Source organism: Aotus nancymaae, unplaced genomic scaffold (genome assembly GCF_030222135.1).
Source record: "Aotus nancymaae isolate 86718 unplaced genomic scaffold, 86718_ANA_hifiasm-v0.15.2.pri h1tg000028l, whole genome shotgun sequence".
In the NCBI taxonomy this organism is placed as follows: Eukaryota; Metazoa; Chordata; class Mammalia; order Primates; family Aotidae; genus Aotus; species Aotus nancymaae.
The window spans coordinates 33,566,998-33,578,367 of NW_026988441.1; the positions used below are offsets into that span (position 1 = coordinate 33,566,998).

The 11,370-nt window shown below is 56.7% G+C and overlaps 1 protein-coding gene across 4 annotated transcripts; it reads right to left on the bottom strand.

The window, feature by feature from the left end:
• Positions 1 to 234: 234 nt before the first annotated feature.
• PLPPR2 (phospholipid phosphatase related 2) lies at positions 235 to 10,978 on the bottom strand. 4 transcript variants are annotated; one of them, XM_064381843.1, is made up of 10 exons: positions 10,842 to 10,978; positions 9,457 to 9,631; positions 8,380 to 8,459; positions 6,461 to 6,649; positions 6,226 to 6,361; positions 4,664 to 4,935; positions 3,534 to 3,710; positions 2,092 to 2,198; positions 1,697 to 1,748; positions 235 to 1,562 (listed from the first exon to the last, which is right to left on the bottom strand). In XM_064381843.1, exons 3-10 carry the CDS (start codon positions 8,443 to 8,445, stop codon positions 1,530 to 1,532), a joined length of 1,032 nt encoding a protein of 343 aa, XP_064237913.1. In that variant the 5' UTR covers positions 8,446 to 8,459; positions 9,457 to 9,631; positions 10,842 to 10,978; the 3' UTR covers positions 235 to 1,529. The 4 variants fall into 4 exon arrangements, with proteins under 4 accessions (XP_064237913.1, XP_064237911.1, XP_064237914.1 ...); XM_064381841.1 differs by having other exon boundaries at positions 2,076 to 2,198; XM_064381844.1 differs by having other exon boundaries at positions 8,380 to 8,498.
• Between the last annotated feature and the right edge of the window lie 392 nt (positions 10,979 to 11,370).

Consider the following 11,370-nt stretch of genomic DNA (forward strand, 5'->3'; position numbering starts at 1 on the left):
AAGCAAGGGCACAGAGAGGTGAATGAACTTTCCTGAGGCCACAGAGCCCAGAATGCTGAGCCAGGATTTCAGCCCAAGTTTGGATCCCCATGAAACCACACTGCCTCTCCACAATCGTCCTTAGATACACTGCAGCAGTACACCCACACCCAGCTCCACAGACATCTAGACCCACGATGAAAGTCCTCCGCACCCTCCCCCCACCACCCGGGGGAGGAAGGCAGGTGGCCAAACTTCTGTTACAAACAGGTCTTTATTAAAGAGGAGGAGGGGCAGGAAAGGGGGGCAGTGCCTCCTCTACCCACTGCCTTTGCCTGCCCAGGGTGAGGGAGCCCCTCTGCTCCACCCATGCCCCCCATGATGGCACATCTGTAATGAGGCTGAGGCATGGGGGGCAGTGTGAAGAACAGGAGCAGGTTCCAAGAAAAAAAAGAAAAAACCCGTCCCACAGCCCTAATAAATAACAGAAGGGTTTGGGATGACCTGGGCACGGGCAAGGGGAGACACAGCACCCTGAACCCCAAAACCTCTGAAGTGGGGCAAGCCCTACTTAAGTAGGGGATTAGGAGGGACTGGGTGAGAGGTGGAGAGGCTGCACACAGGGGAGGGGCTAAGAGGAGAAGGGGTACCCCAAGGACCCTGCCATGGGGGAACCTGCCCCCCACCCTACAGCTGGGCTCGCTGATTCTGAGAGAAGACTCAGTGACAAACAATGACCTCATCTCCCTCCTCTCCTTTGCACATGCTTAGACACGGGCGGTCCCCCATTGACTGGAATCATGCCCACCCACTCTAGAAATTCCGAAAACCAAGGGCTCCTATTGGCTGTTCAAGTCGCTGAACACTGGCTGGAGTTGCCCTCTTGCAGAAGGATTCTAAGAAGTGAGGGGAAGGCTCCCACTGGCTGGAGCCAACTCCTTTTGGTTGAAATTCTGAGTACCGGGGGTTCTCATTAGCCAGGCAATGGCCAATGGGGTCAGGCTTTGGCCCTTAAAAGGACAATAGTAGGGGCAAGGGCCCACCCTGCATTTCTGCCCCATCAGGATGTCTCAGAGGGCCAGAGAGGCAGGTGTCTCCCAAATGTCCTTCCAGCCATCTTGTAATGTCCGAGTCTGGCTAGCTTGGGGGGCAGGGAACTTTGGCACTCACGTGGCACACGCACACACACTCGTGGCAGGAAAGAAGGGACTGGGCAGATTCTGGGTGGGTGGTTGGGCCTCACAGCAGGTGGTCACGGCTGGCAAACAGGTAAGGGCTGAAGTTGTCCCGGTGGAACGGGGAGGGATAGAGTCCACTCAGGGTGTACAGGTCCCGCAGCAGGGGCGTGGGCAGCAGCAGCTTCCGGCCACGTCCACCACCCCCGCCTGGCCCCCCAGGTCCAGGGGAGGAAGGCGAGGGGCCCTGGCTGGGGGTGGGCGCTGGCAGGGGTAGGGGCAGGGGCAAGGGCGTCGGCTCAGACCTCAACCGAGGGCGGGGCACACGGGGCGACGAACACATGGCTGGGGCCCTGGAGGACACACAGCTGGGGATCAGGTGGCCACGGCGGGCGCAGTTCTGCGACTCTAGTGATCAGAAGTCAGAGATTGGGGGATCAGAAAACTTGGGAGGTGACATAAAATCATAGGTGAGACCTCTGGGGCAGTGGCTGCCCACCTGGAAGTCCTCCTGTTTATCCCCACACTTCCCCTATACTCACTGGATGGGGTGAGCCGTGCCGGTGTCGAATGCGGCCTGCAGACCTCGGGTTCCTGAGACAAAGAGACAGAGGGAAGGGGCTAGTGGCCCCCTGGGCCCTACCGGCCACAGTCACAAGGAGCTCATCAGGTGAAGAGCCCCATGGAAAAGACAACCACAGTTCCCATGATTAACCGGGTCCCCATGGGAAGAAGACAGGGGTGCACCCTTTCATTCTTTGAGGCTGTTCCCCCAGGACCATTTCCACAGAGATGGGCGATCCCTCCACTTCCTCATGGTTCTGAGACCCCGCCACCTCTTGCCTGACTCCCTTCCTGCCTCCTTGGGCCTCCTCCACCCACCACCCTCTCCAGCCGGGAGCAGTCCCCGGCCCCCCTTACCTGGGCCACACTTAACTTTTCGAGGGGGCTGTCCATGGTGGGAGCTTGGCCCAGGTCCTCCCAGGGAGAGAGCCTTCTGCCAGAGGGTGGCCGGCTCTGAAAGTTGTGCACAACGCAAGTGACCTGGAACAGAGGGAGAGGAGCGTGTTGAGGCCTGGGGTCAGTCACATAGGAGCTATGTAAATACCATCCCCACTTTTCAGATAAGGAAACTGAGGCTCAGGTTTTCAAAAACAGCTAATGCATACTATGTGTCAGGCACTGCTCATTCCACTTTACTATGAAGTTGGTGCAATTATTATTTATCCCACAGAGCCCGGAGTAGGGTAAAGCAAGTAAGACCAAGTTGTGCGGGGGCAGGATTTCATTTCTTTCTTTCTTTCTTTTCTTTTTGGAGACAGAGTCTCACTTTGTCACCAAGGCTAGAGTACAATGGCATGATCTCAGCTCACCGCAACCTCCACCTCCCGTGTTCAAGTGATTCTCCTGCCTCTGCCTCCCAAGTAGGTGGGACTATAGGTGTGCCCCATGATACCTGGCTTTTTTTTTTTTTTTTGAGACAGAGTCTCACTTTCACCCAGGCTGGAGTGAAGTGGCACGATCTTGGCTCACTGCAACCTCCCCCCGACAGGTTCAAGCAATTCTTCTGCCTCAGCCTTTCAAGCAGCTGGGGCTACAGGTGTGCACCACCATGCCCAGCTAATTTTTGTATTTTTAATAGAGATGGGGTTTTGCCAGGTTGACCAGGCTGGTCTCAAACTCCTGGCCTCAAGGGATCCACCCACCTTGGCCTCTCAGAATGCTGGGATTACCGGCATGAGCTACCGTACCCAGCTTTGATTCGTCTTTATTTAGAATTTTTGTATTCTGTATATTGTGATAGTTTTGTATTCACTTTGATTTTTAAAAATGTTTTGTTAAAACATTATTAATCTTGATTTCTGCGTGTTTGGGCACCCTCTTAAAATTTGCATTCAAGGCCTTGATCTTTGTATGTCATTTCACAGATGAGAATATCCAGGAAGGGTCAGGCTAAGGGACTGGCCCAAGGTCACATAGAATCCACACCCTTCTCCATCATGTCTTCCTGACTCTTGGGTTAGAGAACTGATGAAGGTCTTTTTTTTTTTTTTTTGAGACAGAGTCTCACTCTGTTGCCCAGGCTGGAGTGTAGTGGTGCAATCTCGGCTCACTGCAACCTCTGCCTCCCGGGTTCAAGCAATTCTTCTGCCTCAGCCTCCCGAGTAGCTGGGATTACAGGCGTGAGCCACCGCACCCGGCTAATTTTTATATTTTTAGTAGAGACAGGGTTTCACCATCTTGGCCAGGCTGGTGTAGAACTCCTGACCTCGTGATCTACCTGCCTCAGCCTCCCAAAGTGCTGGGATTACAGGTGTGAGCCACCGCGCCCAGCTAATGAGGGTCTTTTATGCTTGGAAGGTTGGGGAGGGGACTCACCAAAAAGGTGGCGATGGCCGCCCCTGTCAGGAAGCCAGCCAGCACGTCGGACCAGTGGTTTCGGTACTCAGCCACACGGACCACGCCCACCAGGAAGGCCGGGCACAGCAGGGCCAGGCAGAGCGAGGGTTTGACCAGGCGGGAGCCCTTCACGCGGAACACGAGAGTCACGTACATCTGCGGGGAGCCGGACTGGTCAGGGGACAAGCAGAGGCAAGTCGTCGAACCCAAGAGGAGGCTCCTTTCTGAGCTAGGGTGCATGGTCAGAGCGTTGGGGGGCTGGAACCAGGGGCTCCAGGGATGGAGTCATAGACCCTCAGTGGGCTTTTCCAGAAGCGTGACCAAAACGTTAAAGACGGGGGTCAGGGACTGAGGATGTAGCCTGCAGGGCTAGAAGGTGTGGCCAGAGCTCCCAAGGGCAGAGGACAAGGTCTGGGGCCTAGGTGACCCTGGTCCGGAGTCACAGATGGGAACAGACTCTTGCTAGGTTAGAGCGTGGCCACAGAACCAGAAGGTGGAGTCAGGGCTAAGGGGGCAGGTACAGGAGCTCTAGGAGGTGGAGCCCCTAACCCCCAGGGGACCACTAACAGGGTGGGAGCATAAACCCGAATGCCAGAAAAAAGTTGAAGCAACAGGGGATGTGACTAGGAAAAAGCAGGAGACAGAGTTAGAAATCCCAGAGCAGTCAAGAGCAAGGAGCCTGGCCAGAGCTACATGGGGCAGGAACAAAGCCCCCAGGAGAGGGGCAAGGACTCCAGGGGGCCGTCCCATCCACCTAGTCTCCCAGCTAATATATCTAGCGCCTGTAGCATCCGGGGGGCTTGGCTAGGCTCTAGGAGTTCCGAGTCTTGCACATCAGGGACAATGTCTCGATCCCATAGGGTAGGGACAACAGCCTCCCTCACGAGCGTATTATTGGCTCAGGAGGCGGGACCAGCAAGCAAGGGGCGGAGTCAATAGACTGGCTGGGGCGTGGCTAAGATCTGGGAGGAGGAGGAGAGAGTTTTCAACAGGTCGGCTCCCGCCAGGGGGCGTGGAGGAACACAGGCTCCAGCCCTGGGGGCTTCCTGGCCCCCGGTCGCCGTCCAGCCCGCACCCCCATTTCCGACCCCGAAGCTCCCAAGGCTCACCGCCGTGTAGGTGACCGCGTAGGCGCAGAGGGCCGCGTCCTTGCAGGGGAAGGCGCGGCGAGCAGCGGCCACGAGGCTGGGGCTGCCAGCGCAGGCACCCTGGTCAGTGACAAAGCGATCGGGACCTGGGCGATCCGGCGAAGGTGGCAGGCAGCCCAGGGCCGTGTAGTTGGGGCGGCACACGGACAGGAAGTGTGGCGTGGGGTTGCCGGTCACCACCTGCCCAGCGTTGGCGAAGATGGTTGTGGTGAAGAGGCCGAAGGAGTAGACCCCTGGGGGTGGGATAGTGGAAGGGTTTATGCGCCGGGCCCTGATGCCCCCACTGGTTCCATTGGACCTCTTATCTCCCTTTTCTTGTAACTGCCATGAAAGCACACTTGGGATCCCGTAGCTAGGCCAACGTCCCCCTTCCTTTAGGACCACCAGGAAGGCACTCTGAGGCCTCCTTCCCCCAGGTACCCTCATTATCTGGCCCCTGTCTTTCTATGATTACGACTACGTCAGGGGCGGGTCTTCCCTTGGAGCCCCATTATAGCTGGGCTTGGACCTCCCCGCCAACACCATTACATCAGGATCCAGCCCATGCCCGGGACGGCCGGGGAAAACCCTAATGGCATATCTGGGCCTCTTCCTGCCTGCCCCTAAACTGGCTACTACTGAGTTCATCACTCACCTCCTGGGGCCACTAAGAAGTTAGAGCTGGGTCCCCCACCCTCTGCCCCTGAGACCACAATTATAGGTAAGCTCTGCCCCTCCCCCTTTCCCACAGCCACCATTTGTGTTTGGGACCTCATTTAAAGCAGTCAGAGTATCATTTCCCTACCCAGGGGCCCCAGGGTATTTGTCTCTCTTTTGTGCCTGAGACTCTCCTTGTGGCATTTTGGGACCCTCTTCCCACAGTTGCCATCATGGTTGGGTTGGGCCCCACCCCCAGCACCACCCCCACGCCCACCCCCACCCATGTCCCTAGAACCTCCATTACATCTGGCCTGAGCCTAAGTCCCTCATGGCTTCCTGACATCTCCATCACGGCAATTCTAGGTCCTCTTCCTTCCCCCCTGGAATTCCTTTTTTTTTAAGAGGTGGGGTCTTGCTCAGTCTCCCAAGTAACTGGGACTCCCAAGCAGCTGAGTCTGCACCTCAGCCTCCCAAGTAGCTGGGACTACAGGCATGTGCCCCCATGCCCAGCTTTTCCCTGGAATTTTTTTTTCTTTTTCTTTTTGAGGTAGAGTTTCGTTCTTGTTGCCCAGGTTAAAGTACAATGGTGCGATCTTGGCTCACTGCAACTTCCACCTCCCAGGTTCAAGGATTACAGGCGCCCGCCACCATGTGCAGCTAATTTTTTGTGTTTTTATTAGAGACAGGATTTCACCATGTTGGCCAGGTTGGTCTCGAACTCCTGACCTCAGGTGATCACCTGCTTTGGCCTCCCAAAGTGCTGAGATTACAGGCATGAGCCACTGCACCTGGCCTGGAATTATGACTGTCAGGCCCACAACTCTTTGCTTCTATACCCACCTCCCACCATTACCATGGGGCTGACCCCAGGCTGTGTCTCTCACCCAGGAAGCGAACCAGCCTCCGCAGTGGGGGGCTGAAACGGCAGCAGGCTCCAGACACGATGGTGCTCTCCCCGATGACTGGGACCGCTGAAGGTGGTGTGGGGAAATAGGCACGTGCCAGCTCCCCCAGCAGGATCTGTGGGCAAGATCAAAGTGGAGTCTTCCTGGCCTTCCAGCCCATCCCCTCATCCACCCTAACCTGGCCCACCTGCCTCCTAGGAGGTCACTGTCTCACCGTGAGGGTGGGCCCGGCAGTGACCAGTGCGTAGATGAGAGAAGGAGGCACTCGGCTGGCAGCCTCAGGCCCTGGGTAGGGCTTGGCATAGGTACTGTCATAGCAGAAGAATCCCTGGGTGTGCACGGGGAAGGTGTCCGTGAACTCCAGGCGGTAAGCAAGCAGGATCACAATGCCCAGCAGCACCGACTGCCACCGAGCCAGGGCAGGGAGAGGCAGCAGAGAGAGAAGAGAGAGGATCAGGGCCCCAGCTGAGGCCACAGAGGCAGAGATACGAAGATGGAGAGACATGGGTTAGAGACAGAAAGTGGAAGACGGAGAGAGATGGAGACAAGGGGGAGAGAGACTGAAAGAGTTGGGGAAAGGAGGTGAGAGAATGGTCAGGGTTTAGGAGAAACAGAAAGAGGAGGAGGCAGAAACAGAGAGAGGCCATGTGCAGCGGCTTGTGCCTGTAATCCCAGCACTTTGGGAGGCTGAGGCGGGATGATCGCTTGAGCTCAGGAGTTTGAGATCAGCCTGGGCAACATAGCGTGACCTCATCTCTGCACATCTATAGTCCCAACTAGTTGAGAGGCTGAGGAAGGAAGACTGCTTCAGCCCAGAAGGTTAAAGCTGCAGTGAGCCATGATGGCACCACTGCACTCCAGCCTGGGTGACAGAGGGGGACCCTGTCTCAGAAAAAAGAAAGAAAGAAAAAGGAATGAAGAAAGAAAGAAAGAAAAGAAAAGAAATAGGTGGCTCATGCCTATCCTCCCAGGACTTTGGGAGGTTGAGGCAGGTGGATCACCTGAGGTCAGGAGTTTGAGACCAGCCTGGCCAATATGACAAAACCCTGTCTCTACTAAAGATACAACAATTAGCCAGGCATGGTGGTAGATGCCTGTAATTCCAGCTACTCGGGAGGCTGAGGCAGGAGAATCACTTGAACCCAGGAGGCAGAGGTTGCAGTGAGATCATGCCACTACACTCCAGCCTGGATGAAAGAGTGAGACTCTGTCTCAAAAGAAAGGAAGAAACAGAGAGAGAGAAAGGGAAGTGAGGGAAGGAGGGGAGAAGCGGAGAAAAAAAGCAAGAGAAGAGAGAAGGAAAAGGAGAAGGGAAGGGAATTGTAGAGAGAGGGAGAGAAGAGATGGGCATGGGGAGAGAGAATAGGGCCAAGGCTCAGATGAGAGACAGACAGACAGCAGGTGGTGGAGAGACTCTCCCACAAGGAAAGAAATCAGAGCTTAGTAGGAGTACTAGCAGCTACCACAGGTCTAACCCTAACTGTGGGCAGGGGGGTCATACCAAGCCTTGTCCATGAATTAATACATTTTACCTTTACAATAGCCCTAGGAGGCCGAGTGCAGTGGCTCACACCTGTAATCCCAGCACTTTGGGAGGCTGAGGTGGGAGGATCACTTGAGGCCAGGAGTTCTAGACCATCCTGGCCAACATGTTGAAATCCCATCTCTACCAAAAAATATAAAATTAGCCGGGCGTGGTGGTGCACACCTATAGTCTCAGCTACTCAGGAGGCTAAGGTGGGAGAATTGCTTGAACTTGGGAGGCAGAGGTTGCAGTAAGCCTAGATTATGCCAGTGCACCCCAGCCTGGGTGACAGAGTGAGAGCCTATCTCAGAAAAAAAAAAAAAAAAGCCCTAGGAGATGGGACACTGGTGATGCCCATTTTATGAATGAGGAAACCGAGGCTCAGGAGGGTACCTGCGGTGTCCAGCACCCTGCAGTGTCGATAGGGCAGAAGGGGATTGGACCCTGGGGAGTGGCACTTCTGAATCCAGGCTCATAACCACTTCTCAAGAGAAAGGGGACAGCAAGGGAGATCCCAGAGATGGAAAGTGGGTACAGATAGGAAGACAGAGGTTGGACAGAGACAGAGATAGGCACGCCCTCTCTGGGAGAGGAATGGAGGTCCTCACCTCCACGAAGACAAAGCAGGGGATGATGGAGAAACTCCTCTTCAGATGCGGTCTCCCTCCCGCCATGGTGAAGGCCAGGCCTGCAGAGTGAGGAGGCAGTGGGAGTCCCAGGGCTGTGCCTAGGGGAAGGCTCAGGTCACTGGGACTCTGGCCCCATCCCTGAGTCCTTTGGCCACACCCCTGCCCCTGAAGATGGGTCTGGGGGAAGCCCTGACTCCACCCCTTGAGCCTTCTGGCCATGCCTCTGCAATCCAGGTCCCACCCTCTTGGTCCCAACCCTATTGGGGACACCCACCTCCCCTGACACCACTCCCTGAGATTCTGGAGATTCTATAAGGGTCCCCTTCGTCTACAGCTGACAAGGGAGACTCTGACCCAGTGCCTTTTAGGAGATGGTCCTTGAGAAGAGACTCTCCAGCCTCATGGGAACCCCTCCCACATGGCATTTAGAAGGGCCCCCAAGGCCAGGTACGATGGCTCACACCTGTAATCCCAGCACTTTGGGAGGCCAAGGCAGGTGGATTACCTGAGGTCAGGAGTTTAAGACCAGCCTGGCCAACATGGTGAAACCCCCTCTCTACTAAAAATACAAAATTAGCTGGGCTTGGTGACAGGCACGTGTAATCGCAGCTCCTTGGGAGGCTGAGGCAGGAGAATCACTTGAGCCCAGGAGGCAGAGGTTGCAGTGAGCCAAGATTGTGCCACTGCACTCCAGCCTGGGCAACAGAGCAAGACTCTGTCTCTTAAAAAAAAAAAAAAGAGTCCCCACTAGTTTTTAGGTAACCCCATCCTCTTTCCCAAGGGGCCCCCATCCCTGCCAGGCCCTTCCCTTGAGTCCTTTCCTCCATGGCTCCACAGGGACTCCTCTCTCTGTCCCCATGGTGGTGTTGGTGTCTGATTGGGCTGATAGCCAAGCCCTCCTTCTCTGCCAACTGCTTCTCCCTCCTTCCCCCTCTTCCCAGCCGGTCTGCCTCCCAGTTCTCCTCTTCCCTCCCCGAAGGCTACCCCCAGTCCCCAGCACTTCAGGGTTCAACACAGTCACACCTGCTTACACCCATTCTTCCAGCCCCATCTCACCTGTGAAAGCGCCCTATGGCTTCCCCCAGGCTGCATCCACACCCGCAGACTCACAGCTGCTCCTGGTGGCCAGCAGGGCAGGGATGGTCACCTCCATTGTGCAGATGGGGAAACTGAGGCCCAGGCAGGTGAGGGTAGGCACTCTGGGTCCAGCGCCCCAACCACGACGCTCATTCTGTAGTGTGATATGGGGTGATGGTCACCAGAAGTCCTAGAAACCCAGAGTCACCCATGCTGGCACCCCTAGGAAGCACAACCCAGCCACAGCCTCCATCCTACCCCCCCAACCCCCCCCCACCACAGCACAGCATTCATCCATCCCACGGTAAAGACTGGGCACTAGCCGACTTCCAGGCACTGTGCTGGACGCCACTTTGCAGTGAAAAAGACGGGGCCGCTCGTTCAGACAGGTGTCCAACACACACAACAAACGTCACTGCATACTCACACACAGTGGGCACACAGCCTGTCAGAGACACCCAAACAAGTCCCCACCCCCCACCCTGGGCCAAACAGAGAAACACATCAGGAGACCCTACACACATCACAGTCCCACACAAGCCCTCACCCCGTCACAGTCAGGGACACAGAGGCCTGCAACACACTTAAGAGTCACAGCAAAGAAAGAGTCACTGCACACAATGGGGGTCACAGAATCCATCACAGCGTCACACCCCCAATTACAAGGCACTCAGTGACAGCCACACACACACTAACAGTCTCTTATTCACACCGACAGTCATAGGGGAGAGACACGGTGCCATCCACAACCACAGCCACATGGCCACGTCCATGGACCATGGCACAGACTCACAACGCAAGAAAGGCGCACGGCGCACAGCCACAGCCACACACACACACACACATACACAGACACACCATCAGAATAAGCACACAGCAGTAGCCACACAATGACAGTCTTACTGTCATTGCACACAACCACACAGACGCCAAGACAGTCACACACAGAGACAGCAGCCACACGGGGGGCTAATGCCAGCCACAGCACAGCCACACACACACCATCCGAGTGACACCCACAACGACAGCAGCACAATGACAGTGACACACACCCGCGGACCTCCCGAAGCCACACAATCCCAGTCGTGCAGCCACACGATGTCAGTTACACAACCACACACAGACACACAATGACAACCACACAATCACAGTTACCCACGGCCACTCTCACCACGGGCGCTGGGCTCCTCCGCCCGGGGTCTCCTCCCCCAGCTCCGTCCCCTCCCCCACCCTCGCCGCCTCCCCTCCCCCGCCCCTCCCCGCGCTGGACCCAGAGGCGCCCGACCCTCAGGAACCGGGGAACGACGCCGGGGGTGGGAAGCCCACCAGAGGGGATGAGGGGCGCCCCCAGCCCCTCTCCTCACCGCGTCGAGGCCGCAGTCGCCTGAGACCCCGCTCCGCCTAGATGGCCCCGGCGCGGCGAGATGGACAGGCGGCCGGCCCGGCTGGCAAGCGCCGAGACCGAGATGCGGTCGGCCGGGCCGGGCAGCGCCGCGCAGACTCCGAGGTGGAGGGAGGGGCGGGGCCTCCGGGCGCCTCCTTTGCATAGACCCCCGTAGGGCGGGGCCTCATTAGCGGGATGGGGCGGGGGCTCTGTGCTCTTGGGGGCGGGGCGTGTTAGCATCAATTGTGGGAAGGAACCAAGAATGGATGTACAGAGGGAAGACCCTGGGGTTGGGGAGGGCTCCAAGGGTAATAGCAGGGAAGGGCTTCAGAGCATGTCCGTGCCCCTTGCTCTCTGGGCCTCAGTTTCCCCATTCACCAGGGCCCCCCAGAAAGGAAGGTTCTATGGCCAGCGTGGAAGTCTGTCTGGCCGCTCGTATCTGGACAGAATGACTCCTTGCCTTGTCATATATTAAATCTGGCTTCACCATGTCCCCTGATTCCAAGCCC

Excerpts from the sequence above, each read along its gene's own strand:
- PLPPR2 (XM_064381841.1), bottom strand. The coding sequence starts at position 8,445 with ATGGCGGGAGGGAGACCGCATCTGAAGAGGAGTTTCTCCATCATCCCC. Across the intron at positions 6,650-8,379 it reads CCTGCTTTGTCTTCGTGGAG|TCGGTGCTGCTGGGCATTGT; the intron begins GTGAGGACCTCC and ends GCTCGGTGGCAG. Across the intron at positions 1,749-2,075 it reads AAAAGTTAAGTGTGGCCCAG|GAACCCGAGGTCTGCAGGCC; the intron begins GTAAGGGGGGCC and ends TCTTTGTCTCAG.